This window comes from Oncorhynchus keta, chromosome 28 (assembly GCF_023373465.1).
Source record: "Oncorhynchus keta strain PuntledgeMale-10-30-2019 chromosome 28, Oket_V2, whole genome shotgun sequence".
Lineage (NCBI taxonomy): Eukaryota > Metazoa > Chordata > Actinopteri > Salmoniformes > Salmonidae > Oncorhynchus > Oncorhynchus keta.
The window spans coordinates 75,275,077-75,287,585 of record NC_068448.1 but is presented as its reverse complement, the minus strand read 5'-3'; the positions used below and the strand labels follow the sequence as shown (position 1 = coordinate 75,287,585).

The 12,509-nt window shown below is 47.0% G+C and overlaps 1 protein-coding gene across 2 annotated transcripts in view; it reads right to left on the bottom strand.

Moving 5' to 3' along the window:
* Positions 1-906: 906 nt before the first annotated feature.
* Positions 907-12,509, bottom strand: part of LOC118361210 (collagen alpha-1(XVIII) chain-like) — a 134,978-nt gene continuing 123,375 nt past the window's right edge. The window contains exons 34-41 of one of the 2 annotated variants that reach the window (XM_052483946.1): positions 11,185-11,320; positions 11,011-11,075; positions 10,557-10,682; positions 7,378-7,425; positions 7,158-7,187; positions 5,620-5,820; positions 5,401-5,516; positions 907-4,378 (exon numbers count right to left, since the gene is read on the bottom strand). In XM_052483946.1, coding sequence (XP_052339906.1) covers positions 4,177-4,378; positions 5,401-5,516; positions 5,620-5,820; positions 7,158-7,187; positions 7,378-7,425; positions 10,557-10,682; positions 11,011-11,075; positions 11,185-11,320 — 924 coding nt within the window. In that variant the 3' untranslated portion in view covers positions 907-4,176. Of the gene's footprint in view, positions 4,379-5,400; positions 5,517-5,619; positions 5,821-7,157; positions 7,188-7,377; positions 7,426-10,550; positions 10,683-11,010; positions 11,076-11,184; positions 11,321-12,509 lie in introns of both variants that reach the window. The other variant, XM_052483945.1, reaches the window with a different exon arrangement.

Below are 12,509 nucleotides of genomic sequence, written 5' to 3'. Positions count from 1 at the left end.
AGCTTGTAGTTTGACAAAAGGCACCTAAAGACTCTCAGACCACGAGAAACAAGACTTTCTGGTCTGATGAAACCAAGATTGAACACTTTGTCCTGAATGCCAAGTATCACGTCTGGAGGAAACCTGGCACCATCCTTACGATGAAGCATGGTGGTGGCAGCATCAAGTTGGGGGGATGTTTTTCAGGGGCAGGGACCTGGGAGACTAGTCAGGATCGAGGCAAAGATGAACGGAGCGAAGTACAAAGAGACCCTTGATGAAAACCTGCTCCAGAGTTCAGGACCTCAGACTGGAGCAACGGTTCTCCTTCCAACAGGACAACGACCCTAAGCAGACAGCCAAGACAACGCAGGAGTGGCTTTGGGACAGGTCTCTGAATGTCCTTGAGTGGCACAGCCAGAGCCCGGACTTGAACCCGATTGAACATCTCTGGAGAGACCTGAAAATAGCTGTGCAGCAACGCTCCCCATCCAACCTGACAGAGCTTGAGAGGATCTGCAGAGAAGAATGGGAGAAACTCTCGAAATACAGGTGTGCCAAGCTTGTAGCGTCATACCCAAGAAGACTTGATGCTGTAATCGCTGCCAAAAATGCTTCAACAAAGTACTGAGTAAAGGGTCTGAATACTTATGAAAATGTAATGTATTTATAAAAACGAGCAAAAATGTCTAAAAACGTATGTCATTATGGGCTATTGTGATGGCATTATGGGCTATTGTGATGTCATTATGGGGTATTGTGATGTCATTATGAGCTATTGTGATGTCATTATGGGGTATTGTGATGTCATTTTGGGCTATTGTGATGTCATTTTGGGATATTGTGTGTAGATTGATGAGGGAAAAAAACAAGGTAATTGTAACAGCTCTTGATGGTGGTAGAAAGAGTAGACCAAGGCACAGCGTGGAAAGTGTTCATGATTTTAATTAAAAAATAATACAAAATAAAAATATTGAAAACGCACAGTTCTGTCAGGCAACAGTAACTAAACAGAAAACAAGATACCACAACCTAATGGTGGGAAAAAAAGGCTGCCTAAGCATGATCCCCAATCAGAGACAACGATAGACAGCTGCCTCTGATTGGGAACCACACTCGGCCAAAAACAAAGAACCAGAAAACGTAGAATTTCTGTAACGGCGTTCTTCGTTTGTAGAATGAGAGTCGGACCGAAATGCAGCGTAGTGGTTACTCATGTCTTTAATGAAGGAAAAAATTGATACATGAAATAACTATACAAATACGAAAACAACAAACGGAACGTGAAACCTATTACAGCCTATCTGGTGAAACTACACAGAGAGAGGAACAATCACCCACAAAATACACAGCGAAACCAGGCTACCTAAATACGGTTCCCAATCAGAGACAACGAGAATCACCTGACTCTGATTGTGAACCGCCTCAGGCAGCCAAGCCCATACAACACCCCTACTCAGCCGCAATCCCAATAATACAAAAACCCCAATACGAAATACAACAACATAAACCCATGTCACACCCTGGCCTGACCAAATATATAACGAAAACACAAAATACTAAGACCAAGGCGTGACAATTTCCCACCCGAGTCACACCCAGACCTAACCAAACATAGAGAATAATAAGGATCTCTAAGGTCAGGGCGTGACAGTAATTAATTTTAGAATAAGGCTGTAAAGTAACAACCTTTGGAAAAAGTTAAGGGGTCTGAATATATACACACAAGCTCACAGAACGGGACCGCTCAGTGCTGAAACACGTAAAAACCGTCTGTCCTCACTACCGAGTTCCAAATTGCCTCTGGAAGCAACGCCAGCACAATAACTGTTTGTCGGGAGCTTCATGAAACTGTTTTCCATGGCCGAGCAGATGCACACAAGCCTAAGAACACCATCCGCAATGCCAAGCGTCGGCTGGAGTGGTGTAAAGCTCGCCATCATAGGACTCTGGAGTAGTGATTAATTACTTCACCATCTGGCAGTCAGACGGACAAATCTGGGTTTCGAGGATGCCAGGAGATCGCTACTTGCCCCAATGCATAGTGCCAAGTGTAAAGTTTGGTGGAGGAGGAATGGGGCTGTGGCTGTTTTTCATGGTTCGGGCTAAAAAATTGAATTTACCCCTGTTTCTCCCCAATTTCGTGGTATTCAATTGTTAGTAATTACTATCTTCACTCATCGCTACAACTCCCGTACGGGCTAGGGAGAGACGAAGGCCGAAAGCCATGCGTCCCCCGAAACACAACCCAACCAAGCCGCACTGCTTCTTAACACAGCGCGCATCCAACCCAGAAGCCAGCCGCACCAATGTGTCGGAAGAAACATTGTGCACTTTGGTTAGCGACCTGGTTAGCGTGCACTACTCCCGGCCCGCCACAGGAGCCGCTGGTGCACGATGAGACAAGGATATCCGTACGGGCCAGACCCTCCCTAACCCAGACGACGCTAGGCCAATTGTGGGTCGCCCCACTGACCTGGTCGCGGCCGGCTGTGACAGAGCCTGGGAGTGAACCCAGAGTCTCTGGTGGCACAGCTAGCGCTGCGATGCAGTGCCCTAGACCACTGCGTCACCCGGGAGGCCGAAGGGAAATGTTTTAACGCTACAGCATACAATTTACATTCTAGAGGATTCTGTGATTCCAACTTTGTGGCAACAGTTTGGGGAAGGCCCTTTCCTGTTTCAGCATGACAATGCCCCCATGCACAAAGTGAGGTCCATTCCAAAATGGTTGGTTGAGGTCGGTGTGGAAGAACTTGGCTGACCTGCACAGAGCCCTGACTTCAACCCCATGAAACACCATTAGGATGAATTGGAACGCCGACTGCGAGCCAGGCCTAATCGCTCAACATCAGTGCCTGACCTCACTAACGTTCTTGTGGCTGAATGGAAGCAAGTCCCCTCAGCAATGAATCAACATCTAGTGGAAATCCTTCCCAGAAGAGTAGAGGCTGTTCTCGTAACAAAGGGGAGACCAGCTCCATATTAATGCCAATGATTTTGGAATGAGATATTCGACGAATAGGTGTCCACATACTTTTGCATTTGTTATGGATTACAATTGGATAACTGTTACAGTGCCGTTTTGTTTGTTAAATGGCTCTGTTACAACAATTTTTTGCTTTCTGTTTTTTAAAAATATATATATATATATATATATCTATATCAATGAAAAAGTGAACTTGTTTGACATTTTACTGCATTATTAGGAGCTAGTAAAATAAGCATTTCGCTGAACCTGTTATGACATCAGCGAAACTTTGTACGGGACCAATAAAGTTTGATTTGATTTTGATCTACTACACACGGCTGATTGGTTGATGATCTGTATTGGTCTGTCTTGTCCTTTAACCACAGTACAGACTCGACGTAACAGGACTAGATTACAAAACAGATTATATCAGACTCAGATTATTAAGAAAATGAAAAACATTTTTAATCAATAAGCACCAACGATTGTATAAAATATACTCACTTATAATTGATAAAATCACTTATGAATTTCATAAATTATAACTTTTTTTGTAGTGAATTGCTATGTGATTAATGGAAAGAATGTTGAATGAAGTCACATCTAACTAGCTACCTATCAAATCAAAATTCTAGCGCCATAACAGGAATGCTGTACAACAAAATTACAAAAAAACTAAAACAGTCCCTGACAAACAAACTATAAATTACATACTTAACCTTAATAATTTGATTCATTCACGTTATGTGTAGTTACGGTATAAATAAGATGTTGAATTGAAATTCTGAGAGAAATTGATGCTGAAATGTGAAATCACTGGACGTAAAAACACATCTTTTTTAGAATATGGGTGTTATGCATGTGAAATATGCTATTGTCCCTGGTCTAATGGAACAAACATTTCTTAAAGAATGACCTAATAGGACAAATGATAAACATGGCCAATCACTGGAAGACGAAAGGTGACATCTTGAGTAGGAGAAACATCCGTAGTGAGAAATAATCTTGAAAAGTTGGCTTTGAAAAACTCAGCAAAGCCATGATTTGGAGCTGGTATCGACAGACAAGTATCCGCCATCTCATCTCAGTCAGTCAATCAACCAACCAATCAGAGGATGGGAGAGGAAGAAAATATTAATGACATGTTCATAAAGGAATGTACATATACTTGACACCTTTCCAGAGTGATAAGAGACAAGAGCAGATGAATGTGGAGGAGCGGTGTGTTAAACATGCTCTCTGGTCTCGATGCAAAGGACCACGAACTGGTTGCTACAGCTTTGTGCTTGCTGTCCCAGGAGGAAGCCTGAAGCTAGATTGGACGACTGGCCCATGATGGACATGTTGTCAGACTGCCACGAATCGCAGGACCGGTCTACCAACAGGTTGCCAAACGTATTAGAGCCATGCCAGATGCTCTTCTTAGGCCTGCGGGAGAGATAGATACATATATAATGGGAGGGTGTATGGATACAGCACATACAGAGGAACATGTACACATCTACACACACACACACACACACACACACACACACACACACACACACACACACACACACACACACACACACACACACACACACACACACACACACACACACACACATCTACACACACACACACACACACACACACACATTAAAGTCATACTGGCATACATAACAGATGTTCACGCAAACACCAATAAATAGTTTAAATCCCCTACCAGGAAAAAAATATTTTTAAAAACATAATGGGACTTGAACGAATGTAGCCCCGAACTGAGCAGAGATACCCACCAATGTATAGATCGTTTTAATTCAATCTGTTCCGTTGGCACTGAAATCCCTTCCTACAGATGCGACCTCAACATAACAGATGACATCAATAGCCTTATCCTTTTTTTGTTGTGCCCAGGCTCTATCTATTCATACACGTTCTCAAATAAGACCTCGCCACAAACTAGGAAAGCGTCTGTTTGAAAAACATCTATAAAAAAGCCACTTTGGAGCCACAATTGCCAGCCTCCAGTCTCTGGTTTTGTCGGGGCTGATAAATTCAGCGAGGCGGTATATAAATAGAAGCAATAGAGGGTGGACACAGCTGGCTCGCATGGGCCCGGGCTGAAACACACAACGGTCCGACCCTCAGTGTCTGGATTCCTGCACTTTGTGGAAACAGCCATGTGTGTGTTCCCCTCCGACCCTCATGCCCACGTTCTTCCAAACCCATTTATCATTTTGGTGAAGCAGCTTTTTGCGGGAAGATGAGGGGTGGATGAGGATGTTTATGTAGTCTTTACTATTCAGACAGAGATATAGTATGAGGGCAACCTAGACTTCACCACACACACACACACACACACACACACACACACACACACACACACACACACACACACACACACACACACACACACACACACACACACACACACACACACACACACACACACACACACACACACACACCAGAAGGGGTCTGCCATTACGTCCCGTCCGTCGAAGGAGTAGATTGGGATGTTTGATGGGAATTTGCCTCCACCCCCAGTGAAGATAGACTTGTAGTTACTGAACAAAATGTCCCCCTGTGGATACAGAACGAGTTGAGTTGACTGACACTTCATGTTGTTTCAACGTGGCGGTATACACTGGCCTTAGATGATCTTAAGATGAGAGAGGTTGGCTTACCCTGAGGTTGGTTATGGGGTAGCTCTGTCTGAACCTCTGGGGGACCAGGTCTTTATTAATCGTCTGGATTTTTGAGGATACGAAGCCTCGGTAGTTGGCAGGCAGACCCATGGCCATGGCCTGGTCATAGCACCGCTTGTCTGTCATGTCGTCGCCACCGAAGTTCCCTGTGTAGGGTTGGTTCAGGGCCACCAGGTTGAGCTGAGGAAGAGACCGAGGATTAGAGAAGCTCCATTTGGTGTGTATTCTAAACCGCCACCTCGTTCAGAGTGATCCTTCCGCTACTCCAGGTGGTCAAGGTAACCAAACAAAAACGTCATAACTGACGTGTGGCGGCAGGTAGCCTAGCGATTAAAGTCAATTTTATGCTTGATCTGAAAATGTGGTCGGAGGCGTCGTATGGATGACGTGACGCAATTTCGGAGCCTTTGGAGGCTTGCAGAGGCCAAATTGAGACCGCATCGTCGGGCGCCTCTCAAATGTTGTAACAATGCTGAGGGCTTCGCATTGACATGATTGGTTGACGGTAGGTGAGAGCTGGAGGTCCTGTATTAACACGAACTCACTTCCTTGACAACGTCCTTCACAATCGCTCTGCTCTGCTCCACGAAGCACAAGAAGTATGAAGGTCCTGACTTCTGCAGAGGCCCTATGACGGTAAAATGCTGCACGGACAATGCAGACGTCAGATTGACCATGCAGAGCCCTTTAGAGTTGGGCCAGTAACCGAACGGTCGCTGGTTCAAATTCCTGAGCAGACTAGGTGAAAAACCTCCTGACGTACCCTTGAGCAAGGCACTTCTCAACAATAACAACAATAACAAATTACTAAAATGTTAAAAATAATAATAATGTGCAGATTTACAAACACACACAAATGTTAAGTCATCAACAGTATCATTCTCATCTGTCTTAGGTAATAATAATATAATAATATATGCCATTTAGCTGACGCTTTTATCCAAAGCGACTTACAGTCATGTGTGCATACATTCTATGCACACATGTAGGTGATGGTCTTGGTACAGAATGGACTGTCTGCTACTGTGAAATGGGAATCTAAATCTCTAAAACTCGAACCTGGGCAGTCCTTCAACGACAGCACACAGATAGTCATTTCATCCAAAAGTAGAATACTCAAACCACTGCTAAATCACATTTAGACTCCAGTTCATTTTGTGGCCAGACTTGAGCCAAACCAATGACTTGTTTTCACGAACAATAACAAAAGTTTGAACTTTTTCCCCCTCAGTTTTTCTCCTTTTTGGTATCTAGAAGTTTTCTAACTACTAACTCGGGAGCAGAAAGTTTACATAATGCATTTTGATTGACTGTTTCTTGGCTCCAGTGCAAAGTTTCATAAAACAACCCCCGGGTGAAACAAAAGTTGAAGTAAAGATGTGAGTAAGAATACAGAAGTGTAAATAAAGACTGTTTTTAAAAAACTTTATTGTTCCTCTATGAAATAACAACAGCTAACTTTGCACAGGTGCAAACGCTTAGCCAATCTTGTCGTTTTTTTTTGTCAACAAACTTACCCCATATCTTCTGGCGGTGCCTGGCTGAGCCTAAGGAGGCAAACGTTTGTTACTAACTGGATTACAATCAGCAATCACACATCATATTCTGCTATAAGCATCCCTTATATGGAGGTCTACAATGCACTTTCACGTAAACAATCCATTGAGGACAATGGGAGACATGAGCAGACAATTCATGCAGTCAAACATGTCCCATCCTCATCTCTACTGTCCTTACCGTGTCAGGTAGAGGGATATTGACTGGGCGGTAGATCAAGTTACCAAGCTGTGCAAGACAGAGACACAGGAAAACACCAAACATATCAGATATATTCACAGCTCACTATTGACACTTTTGACACATGGACACATGGAGGACAGGGACCAGAGAGACATGGAGGACAGGGACCAGAGAGACCAGAGAGACATGGAGGACAGGGACCAGAGAGACCAGAGAGACATGGAGGACAGGGTCAAGAGAGACATGGAGGACAGGGACCAGAGAGACATGGAGGACAGGGACCAGAGAGACACGGAGGACAGGGACCAGAGAGACATGGAGGACAGGGACCAGAGAGACATGGAGGACAGGGACCAGAGAGACATGGAGGACAGGGACCAGAGAGACCAGAGAGACATGGAGGACAGGGACCAGAGAGACATGGAGGACAGGGACCAGAGAGACATGGAGGACAGGGACCAGAGACACACGGAGGACAGGGACCAGAGAGACATGGAGGACAGGGACCAGAGAGACATGGAGGACAGGGACCAGAGAGACACGGAGGACAGGGACCAGAGAGACATGGAGGACAGGGACCAGAGAGACACGGAGGACAGGGACCAGAGAGACACGGAGGACAGGGACCAGAGAGACATGGAGGACAGGGAGACATGGAGGACAGAGACCAGAGAGACACGGAGGACAGGGACCAGAGAGACATGGAGGACAGGGACCAGAGAGACACGGAGGACAGGGACCAGAGAGACATGGAGGACAGAGACCAGAGACACATGGAGGACAGGGACCAGAGAGATATGGAGGACAGGGACCAGAGAGACATGGAGGACAGGGAAAAGAGAGACATGGAGGACAGGGACCAGAGAGACATGGAGGACATGGAGACATGGAGGACAGAGACCAGAGAGACATGGAGGACAGGGACCAGAGAGACATGGAGGACAGGGACCAGAGACATGGAGGACAGACCAGAGACACATGGAGGACAGCGACCAGAGACACATGGAGGACAGGGACCAGAGAGACCAGAGAGACATGGAGGACAGGGACCAGAGACACATGGAGGACAGGGACCAGAGAGACCAGAGAGACATGGAGGACAGGGACCAGAGAGACCAGAGAGACATGGAGGACAGGGACCAGAGAGACATGGAGGACAGGGACCAGAGAGACACATGGAGGACAGGGACCAGAGAGACATGGAGGACAGGGACCAGAGAGACATGGAGGACAGGGACCAGAGAGACATGGAGGACAGGGACCAGAGACACATGGAGGACAGGGACCAGAGAGACATGGAGGACAGGGAGACCAGAGACAGGGACATGGAGGACAGGGACCAGAGAGACATGGAGGACAGGGACCAGAGAGACAGAGACACATGGAGGACAGGGACCAGAGAGACATGGAGGACAGGGACCAGAGAGACATGGAGGACAGGGACCAGAGAGACATGGAGGACAGGGACCAGAGACACATGGAGGACAGGGACCAGAGAGACATGGAGGACAGGGACCAGAGAGACATGGAGGACAGGGACCAGAGAGACACGGAGGACAGGGACCAGAGAGACATGGAGGACAGGGACCAGAGAGACATGGAGGACAGGGACCAGAGAGACATGGAGGACAGGGACCAGAGAGACATGGAGGACAGGGAACAGAGAGACATGGAGGACAGGGACCAGAGACACATGGAGGACAGGGACCAGAGAGACATGGAGGACAGGGACCAGAGACACATGGAGGACAGTGACCAGAGAGACCAGAGAGACATGGAGGACAGGGACCAGAGACACATGGAGGACAGGGACCAGAGAGACCAGAGAGACATGGAGGACAGGGACCAGAGAGACATGGAGGACAGGGACCAGAGAGACCAGAGAGACATGGAGGACAGGGACCAGAGAGACATGGAGGACAGGGACCAGAGACACACGGAGGACAGGGACCAGAGAGACATGGAGGACAGGGACCAGAGAGTAACGGAGGACAGGGACCAGAGAGACATGGAGGACATGGAGACATGGAGGACAGAGACCAGAGACACATGGAGGACAAGGGCCAGAGAGATATGGAGGACAGGGACCAGAGAGACATGGAGGACAGGGACCAGAGAGACCAGAGACACATGGAGGACAGGAACCAGAGAGACCAGAGACACATGGAGGACAGAGACCAGAGACACATGGAGGACAGGGACCAGAGAGACATGGAGGACAGGGACCAGAGAGACATGGAGGACAGGGACCAGAGAGACCAGAGACACATGGAGGACAGGGACCAGAGACACATGGAGGACAGGAACCAGAGAGACCAGAGACACATGGAGGACAGAGACCAGAGACACATGGAGGACAGGGACCAGAGAGACATGGAGGACAGGGACCAGAGAGACCAGAGAGACATGGAGGACACGCACAAGAGAGACCAGAGACACATGGAGGACAGGGACCAGAGAGACCAGAGAGACATGGAGGACAGGGACCAGAGAGACCAGAGACACATGGAGGACAGGAACCAGAGTGACCAGAGACACATGGAGGACAGAGACCAGAGACACATGGAGGACAGGGACCAGAGAGACATGGAGGACAGGGACCAGAGAGACCAGAGAGACATGGAGGACAGGGACCAGAGAGACATGGAGGACAGGGACCAGAGAGACATGGAGGACAGGGACCAGAGAGACATGGAGGACAGGGACCAGAGACACATGGAGGACAGTGACCAGAGAGACCAGAGAGACATGGAGGACAGGGACCAGAGACACATGGAGGACAGTGACCAGAGACACATGGAGGACAGGGACCAGAGAGACATGGAGGACAGGGACCAGAGAGACCAGAGAGACATGGAGGACAGGGACCAGAGAGACATGGAGGACAGGGACCAGAGAGACCAGAGAGACATGGAGGACAGAGACCAGAGACACATGGAGGACAGTGACTAGAGACACATGGAGGACAGGGACCAGAGACACATGGAGGACAGGGACCAGAGAGACCAGAGAGACATGGAGGACAGGCACATGAGAGACCAGAGAGACATGGAGGACAGGGACCAGAGAGACCAGAGAGACATGGAGGACAGGCACACGAGAGACCAGAGAGACATGGAGGACAGGGACCAGAGAGACATGGAGGACAGAGACCAGAGATGCTACTGTACCAGGACCTCCTTCCATCCCTCTTGTACCCGGATGTAGAGTTTGCCTGTCCCCGTGGTGATGAAGCTCAGGGTCCCCTCTCTGCTGTTCATCGTCCTTTGCATCATGACCTCACTGGAAGGAAACGTCTCCATCTAAAGGAAAAACACAGGAGAGAAGCACCTTTTGAGACTGGAAGGAAATATCTATGACTGTTTATAACACTGTAATTGTTGGGGAGACACTGGCCAGAGTGATTGAGGAGACGACAGTCATTTTATCTCCAGACACTGGCCAGGGCAATTGAGGAAGACAGACATTTTATCTGTAGTGTGTCTGGGGTTATTTGATGATGGACGTGTGATTACGTAACAAGGATTACATGATGTTACAGGATTGACAATTGATGGTATGACTGGATGACATTATGATGTGACGGGGACGGATAAGTGATGGAATAACGGAGGGGACAGACTGACTCACCACGGCAGAGGCCCCAGGAGGTCCAGCTGGGCCAGGGGGGCCTTGAGGTCCAGGGATGGTCACAGCTGGAATTACAAAAATGGGAGACAAACAAACATAACATTTTATTATGAGAAGCTAGTGAGCATATTACACTATACAGCAAATTCCACAAAGGGTGACCACAAATCTTACCTGGAGAGGGTGCTCCGGGGTGTCCAGGAGGCCCTTGGGGGCCTTCAGGGCCAGGTCTTCCATACCCCGGAGTACCTGGAGACCCCGGAACGCCTGGATGGCCAGGGGGCCCCATAACAGTTTCTCCTTGAGGGCCCTGAAACAGACCCAGTGCTTTCATGTACAGTCATTTTACCTTGAATTAATATTAATACCCCATGACTCTGTGAGGTTATTTAAACCTCATGACTCTGTGAGGTTATTTAAACCCCATGACTCTGTGAGGTTATTTAAACCCCATGACTCTGTGAAATATTTAAACCTCATGACTGAGAGGTTATTTAAACCCCATGACTCTGTGAGGTTATTTAAACCCCATGACTCTGTGAGGTTATTTAAACCCCATGACTCTGTGAGGTTATTTAAACCCCATGACTCTGTGAGGTTATTTAAACCCCATGACTCTGTGAGTTTATTTAAACCCCATGACTCTGTGAGTTTATTTAAACCCCATGACTCTGTGAGTTTATTTAAACCCCATGACTCTGTGAGTTTATTTAAACCCCATGACTCTGTGAGGTTATTTAAACCCCATGACTCTGTGAGGTTATTTAAACCCCATGACTCTGTGAGGTTATTTAAACCCCATGACTCTGTGAGGTTATTTAAACCCCATGACTCTGTGAGGTTATTTAAACCCCATGACTCTGTGAGGTTATTTAAACCCCATGACTCTGTGAGGTTATTTAAACCCCATGACTGTGAGGTTATTTAAACCCCATGACTCTGTGAGTTTATTTAAACCCCATGACTCTGTGAGTTTATTTAAACCCCATGACTCTGTGAGTTTATTTAAACCCCATGACTCTGTGAGTTTATTTAAACCCCATGACTCTGTGAGTTTATTTAAACCCCATGACTCTGTGAGTTTATTTAAACCCCATGACTCTGTGAGTTTATTTAAACCCCATGACTCTGTGAGGTTATTTAAACCCCATGACTCTGTGAGTTTATTTAAACCCCATGACTCTGTGAGGTTATTTAAACCCCATGACTCTGTGAGGTTATTTAAACCCCATGACTCTGTGAGGTTATTTAAACCCCATGACTCTGTGAGGTTATTTAAACCCCATGACTCTGTGAGGTTATTTAAACCCCATGACTCTGTGAGTTTATTTAAACCCCATGACTCTGTGAGGTTATTTAAACCCCATGACTCTCTGAGGTTATTTAAACCTCGTGACTGTGAGGTTATTTAAACCCCATGACTCTGTGAGGTTATTTAAATGGAGCCAGTAGGACAAATCCTATTTTGTTGCATGCAGCATCTGAATTTGAAAGAATTC